The sequence below is a fragment of the Saccoglossus kowalevskii genome, chromosome 9 (genome assembly GCF_978046115.1).
Source record: "Saccoglossus kowalevskii chromosome 9, keSacKowa6.1, whole genome shotgun sequence".
Taxonomy (NCBI): domain Eukaryota; kingdom Metazoa; phylum Hemichordata; class Enteropneusta; family Harrimaniidae; genus Saccoglossus; species Saccoglossus kowalevskii.
Genome location: NC_140649.1, coordinates 16,623,411 through 16,643,340, shown reverse-complemented (window position 1 = coordinate 16,643,340; position 19,930 = coordinate 16,623,411). Strand labels below are relative to the sequence as shown.

Sequence of the window (19,930 nt, the reverse complement as noted above, 5' to 3'; positions counted from 1 at the left end):
GTTTTCGACTGAGAGGTGGGCTTCAAACCCTTACCCACTTAATGTGGAAGTAGCCCCCCCCCCCCCCCCAGCTAGCGCGTTTTCCATTCGTACTATTTCAGGAATAATGAAAGTTTTCACTGTGCACCTTCATGTACATCTGACATAATCTCTTATTTCGATAATATTCATATGCACTAATTAAAAACCTAGAGAATATCGGTGCCGCAGCAACATAAAATTCGGTATAAAATTAACCCCCGGACTTCTGTAATAGTAACAGTACAGAATGATATACATTGATGAGCCAACAACACATGACAATAAAAGTAATTAATTACATTCCCAAATTACATTATACACTGGAATTGATGATATTTCTCTGGGACCCCCCCCCCACTATCCTATAAATAGCATCGCTCGTTTCCGTAAATGCGTACGCATGACAAGTGTGCCACTGAACTAAAGTTCACGAGATCGAGAAACCTATGCGCATAAATGCTGCGCAGTCATTCAACAACATGGCGACTATTGGTGCTTTGACCTCGATTCTTGGTAGATCCAAAAGTTTTTCTCTTCTACGCCGAAATGGATTAAATTTAAAGGTATGCAACAGATATTCGTTTTATTCCAGTGCCATCACGGTGCAGTTCGTAATATCGGATGCATTCATATATTTTCTGTCGTAAAAACGTAATGTTTCTGGTCACGAAACTGGTTCACCGCACAGATGCTTGGCACATGTGTCTTTATGTAATTCAAAGATCAGCCTTGGGTCACGTATATTTTGACGGTATGTATGGTTAGCGACAGATGGGCGTCCGTAATAACTCTTATCCTGCCAGCCCCGTGTACTCTTGCATTGACGTGACCAGATAAGAGTTAATGCCTGGAAGATGGATTTACCTCGACTCTAGCTAGTAGCTCCACGGTTTAGTAACCGTGATTAAAACAGTCTGGCGTCGAGCGACTTAGCCCTGCGTACAGTGCTGTGTGTACAGGGACGCGTTCAGTTGATAGATGTGGTGGGGACATCTACCAACCGAACGCGTCCCCGTACACACAGCACTGTACGCAGGGCTACGAGCGACTGTGCTCTAGTACCTTACCTCAGACAGGTAACGCGACATTTGTTTTCGTCTAATGCGTGCTACGTTTATTTATGTCACATATTGTGATTTAACAAAACCATAGCACCTTCTCCAGTGTTCACAAGACAACTGAACGCAATAATCATGACATGTTACAAGGAGCCCAGAAACTATGATAAAACTACGCCTAACCTATTTTTGGGGGTGGGGCCTGATCCCACATTTTTTTTAAAACTTGAAATAGACAAAAGAAATATTTATATAAAAAAAAAATCAGTTTGGTGAATATTCTTTCAAATTTCAAATGTCTACCCTTAACCAATATTATTAGTAAAATAAATCAAGAGAATTAAAGAGAATGACTTCATTTATGAATTCTGAGCAGTGTGCACGGTTTAACAGTACAGTTGGAGGCCTGGCCTATTTAAAATTTGTTATGCACCAATCACAAAACTGGTTATAAACCATAGCAGTCGTAAATCAGTTTGCCTCACTTTATGTGCTACATGGTTATTATAGTAAAAATTATGCCTGCTGTATTTGCTTAATTAAAAGCACTTATGTAAATGACAAGATGTTTCGATGGTCAAAATTAGTCATATTTTAATGATCCAATATACTGTAAAGTGGTTAATTATTCACTGGGTTTTAATTTTGCTTATTTCGCTCACTGGAAAATGCGCTAAATTAAAATCCAGTGAATATGTAAAATTTAGCATAGAACACATTATCTAAATGATAAAACCGTGAATTTAAAACCCATTGAATATGCCTGAAATGGTAAATCAGCGAAATTTAAACCCAGTGAAAATTAGTCATTTCACAGTACAATGATTGCATATTGGAAGATGTGCTTCTAATAGAGAAATTGAGAAATTATATTATTGAGTGACGGTGAGTTGAGACGTCAGTACGTCATATTTACATGATGCATGATGAATAATAAAACAATTGTTATACTCTGAAAACTATATTCCAGTCAAAACATACCTAAAACTATTTGATAGTATGGTTAAATTTATCCCGATCTATTGCAGTGAAATTTGGACGAGCGACTTCATACTACTAATAAAAGATATGTTTGATAGTGGGTTACCTATGGAAAAATTTCATAAGAAATTTTGCAAATACATTTTACAGGTAAACTGTAAAGCCACTAATTTGGCATGTATTTTAGAATTAAGTAGACACCGTATTTTACTTACTGTATAAAACAAATGTTAAAATATTGGCTAAAAATAAAAACAAAGAATGAAAACACACTAGTCCATGAAGCATACAGACTTGGCATAGAGATGGATGATAAAGGTATACTTAATTGGGTATCTGGTATCAAAAATATTTTGCACTATCTAGAAATGTACAAGTCATGGGAAAATAATGATCCAAATTATAACACCAATCTAATCAACACAATTTGCATTAAACTCAAAAAAGTATTCAAAAACAAGAACAAATGCATGATGATAATAAAAACAAACACCAAAAGAATAAGCTGCGTACATATAGACTGCTAAAGAAAAATTGCCAGTATGAAAATTATCAAATTATCTAACAGTAACAAATACAAAAAATAGAGCAGCATTAACAAAATTGAGAATTAGCGCCCATAATTTAGAAATAGAGAAAGGACGATGCAAAATAATTGCTTGCAGTGGTAGAAAGTGCACTGCTTGCGACCAAAATGAGATTGAAGACGAAATGCATTTCTTACTTGAATGCAAGCTGTATGAAAATGAGAGAACTGAAATGTTGAAGGAAATAAATTGAATACATTGCAACAACATAAATACCAATAAATTGATTACAATGCTAACAAGCAATAACAGCAAAAAAATAACAAAACTAGCAAGCTACATCTATAATTGTTTCTGTGCCAGAGAAAATCATTTCAAAAAAACTACCAGAATAGGTGGATATATGAATGGATTTCATAGAAAACCTGGTTTTGGTACAAATGCTTTGATTGGCCAAATTAATTCCCTGTAAGTGCAAGGAGAGTACTGATTGGTTCAAAGTTTAGGTTATTATGAAAATACTGAAGAAAAAAAAAAATTGACCATTGAGCAATATATACCACAGGTTGATGCAAGTACAATCGAGTGTCTGGGTTCTTACTTTGAGGTATTCTCGTGATGACCAGATATACATGTACTGGGACCATCAGGATATCTTGTGAGCTTATGTGTAACACTTGACTGTTCTGTGCTTTGTCTAGGCCACATGCTGTGCATATTTCTCTACGTCATCGAGCCAGAATGTCAAATTTTATGATAATGCATTTGACGCTGTCAAAGATATTCCTGATAATTCTACGCTGCTTGTCGGAGGTAATGTGAAAATATAACAAAGTGTATGTGAATGCAGTAGCTCAAATGATAAATAGTTAAAATCGTAATTATAGTATTTTCGCTGTATTTTGCCGCAAATCCCTCCCTCCAAAACAAATATTCTGGTTTTCAGTTATCATAAAGCACATCAGCTAAGAATGTTTTTTTATAAAAAAACTAAAGAAAAAGAAAATTGTCATTAAACCAAAATTTGTATAACAGTTTAAAAATAAATAAAAAAGTGCATGACACATCGATTTTAGAAAACAAATTGACCTAAAACTTTAAACATTTTAATCTTTTCACGCTTTCAGATTTTGAATAATAGTTTTCTGTATTTATTTTCTCAGGATTTGGTCTGTGTGGGATTCCTGAAAATCTAATCCATGCATTATTAGACACTGGAGTGAAGGGGATCACTGCTGTCAGTAACAATGCAGGGTGAGTGTATCTGTTGTGTGGTAGTGATGATGTCATCCATCATGTTGTGCAGTATTCATGATGTCATCTGTTTGGACTGTGAAGTATTGATGATGTCATCAATTTGCAAAGTGTGCAGTATTGATGTCATTGGTTTGTGTTGTGCAGTATTGATGATGTCATCAGTTTGCATGGTTCAGTATAAAACTATTGATGATGTCATCATTTTGCATGGTTCAGTATTGATGATGTCATCAGTTTGCATAGTGTGCAGTATTGATGTCATTGGTTTGTGTTGTGCAGTATTGATGATGTCATCAGTTTGCATGGTTCAGTATTGATGATGTCATCAGTTTGCATAGTGTGCAGTATTGATGTCATTGGTTTGTGTTGTGCTGTATTGATGATGTCATTGGCTTGTGTTGTGCAATATTGATTAATCATTGATTTCTCTAACATCTTATAGTGTTGATGACTTTGGTCTTGGTCTTCTGCTACAGAAAAAACAAATTAAACGCATGATCTCTTCCTATGTTGGTGAAAATGCTGAGTTTGAACGACAGTATCTGTCAGGAGAATTGGAAGTTGAACTAACACCTCAGGTAATTACATGCATGGCTTTTTCCTCCACTGGAGTCTACTTTGTGGAAATTTACTGTTAGTATAAAACAAACAAAAAATACATTCATTGGCTCATGTCTTGTGCAGGGGGTTGAAAGGATCTTTGTGTTTGATGAACATGTGTCTAGACAAGAATTGACATATTACAAATGTCCTACTGGTTTTTCTGAACTCTGACATTTTAATAACTCTGATTTCTCCTTCATTTAGGGTACCTTAGCTGAGAGGATTCGGTCTGGTGGACATGGTATCCCAGCCTTCTTTACACCCACTGCTTTTGGAACTTTAATCCATGAAGGGGGTGCACCCATAAAGTATAACAGCGATGGTAGTATTGACATAAGTAGTGAGCCAAGGGAGGTAAGCTATTTAAAATTTAGGGGGTGCACCCATCAAATATAATAGCAATGGTAGTATTTATATTAGTATTAAACTCAGAAAGGTAAGATATTTTAAAAGTAGGGGGGGTGAACCCATCAAATATAACAGCGATGGTAGCACTGATACAAGTAATGAGCCAAGGGCGGTAAGCTATTCCAAAAATAAGGGGTGCACCTCTCAAATAAAACAGTGATGGTGTAATTGATATTGTCATGTGACTTTTACGATTTCAGTTTAGATTGACATTAATATCTTAACTTTCACTTTATTTGATCAAATACTTTTCTCCAGAGTCGTAAATTTAATGGACGTGATTACATAATGGAGCCTGCCATCACAGGCGACTTTGCTTTAGTGAAAGCGTGGAAAGCCGATAGAGCTGGCAATCTGATATTCAGAAAGACAGCCAGAAATTTCAACCCTCCTATGTGTAAAGCAGCCAAGATAACTATTGCAGAGGTGAGTAATACATACATTGGGGTGATATTCCCTCTTAGCACCTTTAAAAAACAACAACATCATTTTCATTTAAATAATTGAGACATGACAAAATTGGAGAAATTAAATGAAAATGTTCATGCCGCATCAAAAACATGAAATTAAAAATATTTGTCTTTTCAGTACATTGTCAGCATTTTACCTTATCAGGACATGATAATTCTAAGATGGCAACGTGTTAACACATTACCTACTAAAACCTCAACAAAAATAAATGAAAAAAAAAACAGCGTCAGTAGATTTTTTAATACACTAAACTAAGTGTATTGCAAAAATGTTCCATTGTGGGGAAATACTCAAGAATAATAGATGTGTTCTAGTGAACAAAGTTACTGCTCGTCACTGAGAGAGCCTCAATATACAGTGTTCTGTTTTTATCAGTATGTATACTGTAAAAAGATTAATTATTCACTGGGTTTTAATTTTGCTTATTTCGCTGACTGGAAAATGTGCTAAATTAAAACCCAGTGAATATGTAAAATTTAGCATAGAACACATCATCTAAATGATAAAACCGTGAATTTAAAACCCACTGAATATGCCTGAAATGATAAATTGGCGAAATTTAAACCCAGTGAAAATTAGTCATTTCACAGTACAATGATTGCATATTGGTCATTTTACAGTATGTCGCCCTCGTCTATGCAGTCCATTCAAATGCAATTTGACAGCAAGTGTTGACATTGTCATCAATGTAACCAACTATGCCAAGATATATTTTGTTTTGTAATCAGAACCTGAATTATACAGCCATATATACATATATAATTATTGACCAGCATCATCAAGTAGGCACAATGTACTGTAAAATACTTTATTTCTGCTTGGAATTTATTTTCGCTGAAGGGCTGATTCAGTGAAAATAAAATCCAGCAAATATACGTTTTTTGATATTTTACATTCAACTCATCAAAAATCAGGTAAAATATATTCCATACAAAACACTCAAAACGCCTTTTCAGCGAAAATTAAGTATTTTACAGTATAAAACGGGTTTGATAAATGCAAAATGTGACTGCTTGATAGTTTCATCACAAATACTGTAAAGACATTAATTATTCAATCTTTTTTAATTTTGCTATTTTGGCTGATATTTAAAATCCACTAAATTAAATCTCACATGACATATGAAATAACAATAGAACTCAGTTTTCTTGACAAATTCGTGAAATTTAAACAGTGAATATGCTTATAATATAAAAATAAATGGTTTTACAATACATTATATTTACATGTACTTTTATTGTCTTCTCAGGTGGAGGAAATTGTTGATGTTGGTGAAATAGATCCAGAGAATGTACATATTCCAAGTATATTTGTACACAGAATTATCAAAGGGGAAAGCTATCAGAAGAGGATAGAGGTGAGGCTAATTAATTATTCATGATATTCATGAATGTTAATGATTCATTTACTAAATAACATCGATCATCAATCAAACTTAAGTAAAAAAAATAATATGCAAAAAAAAACTATAACAGTTAGAATATGGGAATATATTCTTGACACTTCAATTATCATGATTAACTTATTCATGAGTATATTATGCATATTCATGAGGATATTATGCACATTCATGAGGATATTATGCACATTCATGAGGATATTATGCATATTCATGAGGATATTATGCATATTCATGAGGATATTATGCACATTCATGAGAATATTATGCATATTCATGAGGATATGCACATTCATGAGGATATTATGCATATTCATGAGGATATTATGCACATTCATGAGGGTATTATGCATATTCATGAGGATATTATGCACATTCATGAGGATATTATGCACATTCATGAGGATATTATGCATATTCATGAGGATACTATGCACATTCATGAGGATATTACGCACATTCATGAGGATATTATGCACATTCATGAGGATATTATGCATATTCATGAGGATACTATGCACATTCATCAGGATATTATGCATATTCATGAGGATATTATGCATATTCATGAGGATATTATGCACATTCATGAGGATACTATGCACATTCATGAGGGTATTATGCATATTCATGAGGATACTATGCACATTCATGAGGATACTATGCACATTCATGAGGATATTATGCACATTCATGAGGATACTATGCACATTCATGAGGATACTATGCACATTCATGAGGGTATTATGCACATTCATGAGGGTATTATGCATATTCATGAGGATATTATGCACATTCATGAGGATACTACGCACATTCATGAGGATATTATGCACATTCATGAGGATATTATGCACATTCATGAGGATACTATGCACATTCATGAGGATATTATGCACATTCATGAGGATATTATGCACATTCATGAGGATATTATGCACATTCATGAGGATATAATGCACATTCATGAGGATACTATGCACATTCATGAGGATATTATGCACATTCATGAGGATACTATGCACATTCATGAGGATATTATGCACATTCATGAGGATATTATGCACATTCATGAGGATACTATGCACATTCATGAGGATATTATGCATATTCATGAGGATATTATGCACATTCATGAGGATATTATGCACATTCATGAGGATATTATGCACATTCATGACTGAGGATATTATGCACATTCATGAGGATATTATGCACATTCATGAGGATATTATGCACATTCATGAGGATATTATGCACATTCATGAGGATATTATGCACATTCATGAGGATATTATGCACATTCATGAGGATATTATGCACATTCATGGGGATATTATGCACATTCATGAGGATATTACGCACATTCATGAGGATATTATGCACAATCATGAGGATATTATGCATATTTATGAGGATATTATGCATATTTATGAGGATATTATGCACATTCATGAGGATACTATGCACATTCATGAGGATATTATGCACAATCATGAGGATATTATGCACAATCATGAGGATATTAGGCATACTTATGAGGATATTATGCATATTCATGAGGATACTATGCACATTCATGAGGGTATTATGCATATTCATGAGGATATTATGCACATTCATGAGGATATTATGCACATTCATGAGGATACTATGCACATTCATGAGGATATTATGCATATTCATGAGGATATTATGCACATTCATGAGGATATTATGCACATTCATGAGGATATTATGCACATTCATGAGGATATTATGCACATTCATGAGGATATTATGCATATTCATGAGGATATTATGCACATTCATGAGGATATTATGCACATTCATGACTGAGGATATTATGCACATTCATGAGGATATTATGCACATTCATGAGGATATTATGCACATTCATGAGGATATTATGCACATTCATGAGGATATTATGCACATTCATGAGGATATTATGCACATTCATGGGGATATTATGCACATTCATGAGGATATTACGCACATTCATGAGGATATTATGCACATTCATGAGGATATTATGCACATTCATGAGGATATTATGCACAATCATGAGGATATTATGCACAATCATGAGGATATTAGGCATACTTATGAGGATATTATGCATATTCATGAGGATACTATGCACATTCATGAGGGTATTATGCATATTCATGAGGATATTATGCACATTCATGAGGATATTATGCACATTCATGAGGATACTATGCACATTCATGAGGATATTATGCATATTCATGAGGATATTATGCACATTCATGAGGATATTATGCACATTCATGAGGATATTATGCACATTCATGAGGATATTATGCACATTCATGAGGATATTATGCATATTCATGAGGATATTATGCACATTCATGAGGATATTATGCACATTCATGACTGAGGATATTATGCACATTCATGAGGATATTATGCACATTCATGAGGATATTATGCACATTCATGAGGATATTATGCACATTCATGAGGATATTATGCACATTCATGAGGATATTATGCACATTCATGGGGATATTATGCACATTCATGAGGATATTACGCACATTCATGAGGATATTATGCACATTCATGAGGATATTATGCACATTCATGAGGATATTATGCACATTCATGAGGATATTATGCACATTCATGAGGATATTATGCACATTCATGAGGATATTATGCACATTCATGAGGATATTATGCACATTCATGAGGATATTATGCACATTCATGAGGATATTATGCACATTCATGAGGATATTATGCACATTCATGAAGATATTATGCACATTCATGAAGATATTATGCACATTCATGAAGATATTATGCACATTCATGAAGATATTATGCACATTCATGAAGATATTATGCACATTCATGAGGATATTATGCACATTCATGAGGATACTATGCACATTCATGAGGATACTATGCACATTCATGAGGATACTATGCACATTCATGAGGATATTATGCACATTCATGAGGATATTATGCACATTCATGAGGATATTATGCATATTCATGAGGATACTATGCACATTCATGAGGATACTATGCACATTCATGAGGATACTATGCACATTCATGAGGATACTATGCACATTCATGAGGATACTATGCACATTCATGAGGATACTATGCACATTCATGAGGATATTATGCACATTCATGAGGATATTATGCACATTCATGAGGATATTATGCACATTCATGAGGATATTATGCACATTCATGAGAATATTATGCACATTCATGAGGATATTATGCACATTCATGAGGATATTATGCACATTCATGAGGATACTATGAACATTCATGAGGATATTATGCACAATCATGAGGATATTATGCACAATCATGAGGATATTATGCACAATCATGAGGATATTATGCATATTTATGAGGATATTATGCATATTTATGAGGATATTATGCACATTCATGAGGATACTATGCACATTCATGAGGATACTATGCACATTCATGAGGATATTATGCACAATCATGAGGATATTATGCACAATCATGAGGATATTATGCATATTTATGAGGATATTATGCACATTCATGATACTATGCACATTCATGAGGATACTATGCACATTCATGAGGATATTATGCACATTCATGAGGATATTATGCACATTCATGAGGATATTATGCACATTCATGAGGATATTATGCACAATCATGAGGATATTATGCACAATCATGAGGATATTATGCACAATCATGAGGATATTATGCACATTCATGAGGATATTATGCACATTCATGATACTATGCACATTCATGATACTATGCACATTCATGAGGATATTATGCACATTCATGAGGATATTATGCATATTTATGAGGATATTATGCATATTTATGAGGATATTATGCATATTTATGAGGATATTATGCACATTCATGAGGATATTATGCACATTCATGAGGATATTATGCACAATCATGAGGATATTATGCACATTCATGATACTATGCACATTCATGAGGATATTATGCATATTTATGAGGATATTATGCATATTCATGAGGATACTATGCACATTCATGAGGATATTATGCACATTCATGAGGATATTATGCACATTCATGAGGATATTATGCACATTCATGAGGATATTATGCACCATCATGAGGATATTATGCACAATCATGAGGATATTATGCACAATCATGAGGATATTATGCATATTTATGAGGATATTATGCATATTTATGAGGATATTATGCACATTCATGAGGATACTATGCACATTCATGAGGATATTATGCACAATCATGAGGATATTATGCACATTCATGAGGATATTATGCACAATCATGAGGATATTATGCACATTCATGAGGATATTATGCACAATCATGAGGATATTATGCACATTCATGAGGATACTATGCACATTCATGAGGGTATTATGCACATTCATGAGGATATTATGCACATTCATGAGGATATTATGCACATTCATGAGGATATTATGCACATTCATGATACTATGCACATTCATGAGGGTATTATGCACAATCATGAGGATATTATGCACATTCATGAGGGTATTATGCACAATCATGAGGGTATTATGCATATTTATGAGGATATTATGCATATTCATGAGGATATTATTATGCACATTCATGAGGATATTATGCACATTCATGATACTATGCACATTCATGAGGGTATTATGCATATTCATGAGGATATTATGCACATTCATGAGCATATTATGCATATTCATGAGTATATTATGCATATTCATGAGGATACTATGCACATTCATGAGGATACTATGCACATTCATGAGGATATTATGCACATTCATGAGCATATTATGCATATTCATGAGTATATTATGCATATTCATGAGGATACTATGCACATTCATGAGGATACTATGCACATTCATGAGTATATTATGCACATTCATGATACTATGCACATTCATGAGGGTATTATGCATATTCATGAGGATATTATGCACATTCATGAGCATATTATGCATATTCATGAGTATATTATGCATATTCATGAGGATACTATGCACATTCATGAGGATATTATGCACATTCATGAGGATATTATGCACATTCATGAGGATATTATGCACAATCATGAGGATATTATGCACAATCATGAGGATATTATGCACAATCATGAGGATATTATGCACAATCATGAGGATATTATGCACAATCATGAGGATATTATGCACAATCATGAGGATATTATGCACATTCATGAGGATACTATGCACATTCATGAGGATATTATGCACAATCATGAGGATATTATGCACAATCATGAGGATATTATGCACAATCATGAGGATATTATGCATATTTATGAGGATATTATGCACATTCATGATACTATGCACATTCATGAGGATACTATGCACATTCATGAGGATATTATGCACATTCATGAGGATATTATGCACATTCATGAGGATATTATGCACATTCATGAGGATATTATGCACAATCATGAGGATATTATGCACAATCATGAGGATATTATGCACAATCATGAGGATATTATGCACAATCATGAGGATATTATGCACATTCATGATACTATGCACATTCATGAGGATATTATGCACATTCATGAGGATATTATGCACATTCATGAGGATATTATGCACAATCATGAGGATATTATGCACAATCATGAGGATATTATGCATATTTATGAGGATATTATGCACATTCATGATACTATGCACATTCATGAGGATATTATGCATATTCATGAGGATATTATGCATATTCATGAGGATATTATGCACATTCATGAGAATATTATGCATATTCATGAGGTTATTATGCACATTCATGAGGATATTATGCATATTCATGAGGATATTATGCACATTCATGAGGATATGCATATTCATGAGGATATTATGCACATTCATGAGGATATTATGCACACTCATGAGGATATTATGCACATTCATGAGGATATTATGCACATTCATGAGAATATTACGCACATTCATGAGGATATTATGCACATTCATGAGGATATTATGCATATTCATGAGGATACTATGCACATTCATGAGGATACTATGCACATTCATGAGGGTATTATGCATATTCATGAGGATATTATGCACATTCATGAGGATATTATGCATATTCATGAGGGTAATATGCACATTCATGAGGATACTATGCACATTCATGAGGGTATTATGCACATTCATGAGAATATTACGCACATTCATGAGGATATTATGCACATTCATGAGGATATTATGCATATTCATGAGGATACTATGCACATTCATGAGGATACTATGCACATTCATGAGGGTATTATGCATATTCATGAGAATATTACGCACATTCATGAGGATATTATGCACATTCATGAGGATACTATGCACTTTCATGAGGATATTATGCACATTCATGAGGATATTATGCACATTCATAAGGATATTATGCACATTCATGAGGATATTATGCACATTCATGAGGATATTATGCACATTCATGAGGATATTATGCACATTCATGAGGATATTATGCACATTCATGAGGATATTATGCACATTCATGAGGATATTATGCATATTCATGAGGATATTATGCACATTCATGAGGATATTATGCACATTCATGAGGATATTATGCACATTCATGAGGATATTATGCACATTCATGAGGATATTATGCACATTCATGAGGATATTATGCACATTCATGAGGATATTATGCACATTCATGAGGATATTATGCACATTCATAAGGATATTATGCACATTCATGACTGAGGATATTATGCACATTCATGACTGACGATATTATGCACATTCATGAGGATATTATGCACATTCATGAGGATATTACGCACATTCATGAGAATATTACGCACATTCATGAGGATATTATGCACATTCATGAGGATACTATGCACTTTCATGAGGATATTATGCACATTCATGAGGATATTATGCACATTCATGAGGATATTATGCACATTCATGAGGATATTATGCACATTCATGAGGATATTATGCACATTCATGAGGATATTATGCACATTCATGAGGATATTATGCACATTCATGAGGATATTATGCATATTCATGAGGATATTATGCACATTCATGAGGATATTATGCACATTCATGAGGATATTATGCACATTCATGAGGATATTATGCACATTCATGAGGATATTATGCACATTCATGAGGATATTATGCATATTCATGAGGATATTATGCACATTCATGAGGATATTATGCACATTCATAAGGATATTATGCACATTCATGACTGAGGATATTATGCACATTCATGACTGAGGATATTATGCATATTCATGAGGATATTATGCACATTCATGAGGATATTATGCACATTCATGAGGATATTATGCACATTCATGAGGATACTATGCACTTTCATGAGGATATTATGCACATTCATGAGGATATTATGCACATTCATGAGGATATTATGCACATTCATGAGGATATTATGCACATTCATGAGGATATTATGCACATTCATGAGGATATTATGCACATTCATGAGGATATTATGCACATTCATGAGGATATTATGCACAATCATGAGGATATTATGCATATTCATGAGGATATTATGCACATTCATGAGGATATTATGCACATTCATGAGGATATTATGCACATTCATGAGGATATTATGCACATTCATGAGGATATTATGCACATTCATGAGGATATTATGCACATTCATGAGGATATTATGCATATTCATGAGGATATTATGCACATTCATAAGGATATTATGCACATTCATGACTGAGGATATTATGCACATTCATGACTGAGGATATTATGCACATTCATGAGGATATTATGCACATTCATGAGGATATTATGCACATTCATGAGGATATTATGCACATTCATGAGGATATTATGCACATTCATGAGGATATTATGCACATTCATGAGGATACTATGCACATTCATGAGGATATTATGCACATTCATGAGGATATTATGCACATTCATGAGGATATTATGCACATTCATGAGGATATTATGCACATTCATGAGGATATTATGCACATTCATGAGGATACTATGCACATTCATGAGGGTATTATGCACATTCATGAGTATATTATGCACATTCATGAGGATATTATGCACATTCATGAGGATACTATGCACATTCATGAGGATATTATGCACATTCATGAGGATATTATGCATATTCATGAGGATACTATGCACATTCATGAGGATACTATGCACATTCATGAGGATATTATGCACATTCATGAGGATACTATGCACATTCATGAGGATATTATGCACATTCATGTGGATACTATGCACATTCATGAGGATATTATGCACATTCATGAGGATATTATGCACATTCATGAGGATATTATGCACATTCATGAGGATATTATGCACATTCATGAGGATATTATGCACATTCATGAGGATATTATGCACATTCATGAGGATGTTATGCACATTCATGAGGATATTATGCACATTCATGAGGATATTATGCACATTCATGAGGATATTATGCACATTCATGAGGATATTACGCACATTCATGAGAATATTACGCACATTCATGAGGATATTATGCATATTCATGAGGATATTATGCACATTCATGAGGATATTATGCACATTCATGAGGATATTATGCACATTCATGAGGATATTATGCACATTCATGAGGATATTATGCACATTCATGAGGATATTATGCACATTCATGAGGATATTATGCACATTCATGAGGATATTATGCACATTCATGAGGATATTATGCACATTCATGAGGATATTATGCACATTCATGAGGATATTATGCACATTCATGAGGATATTATGCACATTCATGAGGATATTATGCACATTCATGAGGATATTATGCACATTCATGAGGATACTATGCACATTCATGAGGATATTATGCACATTCATGAGGATATTATGCACATTCATGAGGATATTACGCACATTCATGAGAATATTATGCACATTCATGAGGATATTATGCACATTCATGAGGATATTATGCACATTCATGAGGATATTATGCACATTCATGAGGATATTATGCACATTCATGAGGATATTATGCACATTCATGAGGATATTATGCACATTCATGAGGATATTATGCACATTCATGAGGATATTATGCACATTCATGAGGATATTACGCACATTCATGAGAATATTACGCACATTCATGAGGATATTATGCACATTCATGAGGGTATTATGCACATTCATGAGGATATTATGCACATTCATGAGGATATTATGCACATTCATGAGATATTATGCATATTCATGAGGATATTATGCACATTCATGAGGATATTATGCACATTCATGAGAATATTACGCACATTCATGAGGATATTACGCATATTCATGAGGATATTATGCACATTCATGAGGATATTATGCACATTCATGAGGATATTATGCACATTCATGAGGATATTATGCACATTCATGAGGATATTATGCACATTCATGAGATATTATGCATATTCATGAGGATATTATGCACATTCATGAGGATATTATGCACATTCATGAGGATATTACGCACATTCATGAGGATACTATGCACTTTCATGAGGATACTATGCACATTCATGAGGATATTATGCACATTCATGAGGATATTATGCACATTCATGAGGATATTATGCACATTCATGAGGATATTATGCACATTCATGAGGATATTATGCACATTCATGAGGATATTATGCACATTCATGAGGATATTATGCACATTCATGAGGATATTATGCACATTCATGAGGATATTATGCACATTCATGAGATATTATGCATATTCATGAGGATATTATGCACATTCATGAGGATATTATGCACATTCATGAGGATATTATGCACATTCATGAGGATATTATGCACATTCATGAGGATATTATGCATATTCATGAGGATATTATGCACATTCATAAGGATATTATGCACATTCATGACTGAGGATATTATGCACATTCATGACTGAGGATATTATGCATATTCATGAGGATATTATGCACATTCATGAGGATATTATGCACATTCATGAGAATATTACGCACATTCATGAGGATATTATGCACATTCATGAGGATACTATGCACTTTCATGAGGATATTATGCACATTCATGAGGATATTATGCACATTCATGAGGATATTATGCACATTCATGAGGATATTATGCACATTCATGAGGATATTATGCACATTCATGAGGATATTATGCACATTCATGAGGATATTATGCACATTCATGAGGATATTATGCACATTCATGAGGATATTATGCACAATCATGAGGATATTATGCATATTCATGAGGATATTATGCACATTCATGAGGATATTATGCACATTCATGAGGATATTATGCACATTCATGAGGATATTATGCACATTCATGAGGATATTATGCACATTCATGAGGATATTATGCACATTCATGAGGATATTATGCATATTCATGAGGATATTATGCACATTCATGACTGAGGATATTATGCACATTCATGACTGAGGATATTATGCACATTCATGAGGATATTATGCACATTCATGAGGATATTATGCACATTCATGAGGATATTATGCACATTCATGAGGATATTATGCACATTCATGAGGATATTATGCACATTCATGAGGATACTATGCACATTCATGAGGATATTATGCACATTCATGAGGATATTATGCACATTCATGAGGATATTATGCACATTCATGAGGATATTATGCACATTCATGAGGATATTATGCACATTCATGAGGATACTATGCACATTCATGAGGGTATTATGCACATTCATGAGTATATTATGCACATTCATGAGGATATTATGCACATTCATGAGGATACTATGCACATTCATGAGGATACTATGCACATTCATGAGGATATTATGCATATTCATGAGGATACTATGCACATTCATGAGGATACTATGCACATTCATGAGGATATTATGCACATTCATGAGGATACTATGCACATTCATGAGGATATTATGCACATTCATGTGGATACTATGCACATTCATGAGGATATTATGCACATTCATGAGGATATTATGCACATTCATGAGGATATTATGCACATTCATGAGGATATTATGCACATTCATGAGGATATTATGCACATTCATGAGGATGTTATGCACATTCATGAGGATATTATGCACATTCATGAGGATATTATGCACATTCATGAGGATATTATGCACATTCATGAGGATATTACGCACATTCATGAGAATATTACGCACATTCATGAGGATATTATGCATATTCATGAGGATATTATGCACATTCATGAGGATATTATGCACATTCATGAGGATATTATGCACATTCATGAGGATATTATGCACATTCATGAGGATATTATGCACATTCATGAGGATATTATGCACATTCATGAGGATATTATGCACATTCATGAGGATATTATGCACATTCATGAGGATATTATGCACATTCATGAGGATATTATGCACATTCATGAGGATATTATGCACATTCATGAGGATATTATGCACATTCATGAGGATATTATGCACATTCATGAGGATATTATGCACATTCATGAGGATATTATGCACATTCATGAGGATACTATGCACATTCATGAGGATATTATGCACATTCATGAGGATATTACGCACATTCATGAGAATATTATGCACATTCATGAGGATATTATGCACATTCATGAGGATATTATGCACATTCATGAGGATATTATGCACATTCATGAGGATATTATGCACATTCATGAGGATATTATGCACATTCATGAGGATATTATGCACATTCATGAGGATATTATGCACATTCATGAGGATATTATGCACATTCATGAGGATATTATGCACATTCATGAGGATATTACGCACATTCATGAGGATATTACGCACATTCATGAGGATATTATGCACATTCATGAGGGTATTATGCACATTCATGAGGATATTATGCATATTCATGAGGATACTATGCACATTCATGAGGATACTATGCACATTCATGAGGATACTATGCACATTCATGAGGATACTATGCACATTCATGAGGATACTATGCACATTCATGAGGATATTATGCACATTCATGAGGATATTATGCACATTCATGAGGATATTATGTACATTCATGAGGATATTATGTACATTCATGAGGATATTATGCACATTCATGAGGATATTATGCACATTCATGAGGATATTATGCACATTCATGAGGATATTATGCACATTCATGAGGATACTATGCACATTCATGAGGATACTATGCACATTCATGAGGATATTATGCACAATCATGAGGATATTATGCACAATCATGAGGATATTATGCACAATCATGAGGATATTATGCATATTTATGAGGATATTATGCATATTTATGAGGATATTATGCATATTTATGAGGATATTATGCACATTCATGAGGATACTATGCACATTCATGAGGATATTATGCACAATCATGAGGATATTATGCACATTCATGACGATATTATGCACATTCATGAGGATACTATGCACATTCATGAGGATACTATGCACATTCATGAGGATATTATGCACAATCATGAGGATATTATGCACAATCATGAGGATATTATGCATATTTATGAGGATATTATGCATATTTATGAGGATATTATGCATATTTATTAGGATATTATGCACATTCATGAGGATACTATGCACATTCATGAGGATATTATGCACAATCATGAGGATATTATGCATATTTATGAGGATATTATGCACATTCATGATACTATGCACATTCATGAGGATACTATGCACATTCATGAGGATACTATGCACATTCATGAGGATATTATGCACATTCATGAGGATATTATGCACAATCATGAGGATATTAGGCATATTTATGAGGATATTATGCACATTCATGAGGATACTATGCACATTCATGAGGATATTATGCACAATCATGAGGATATTAGGCATATTTATGAGGATATTATGCACATTCATGAGGATACTATGCACATTCATGAGGATATTATGCACATTCATGAGGATATTATGCACAATCATGAGGATATTATGCATACTTATGAGGATATTATGCACATTCA

General features: G+C 33.7%; 1 protein-coding gene across 1 annotated transcript in view; it reads left to right on the top strand.

Moving 5' to 3' along the window:
- The first annotated feature begins 500 nt into the window (after positions 1-500).
- The window catches only part of LOC100374114 (3-oxoacid CoA transferase 1-like), a 36,297-nt gene continuing 16,867 nt past the window's right edge, over positions 501-19,930 (top strand). The window contains 7 exon segments of the mRNA NM_001184843.1: positions 501-584; positions 3,289-3,400; positions 3,751-3,841; positions 4,287-4,422; positions 4,652-4,801; positions 5,114-5,281; positions 6,576-6,683. Coding sequence (NP_001171772.1) covers positions 501-584; positions 3,289-3,400; positions 3,751-3,841; positions 4,287-4,422; positions 4,652-4,801; positions 5,114-5,281; positions 6,576-6,683 — 849 coding nt within the window.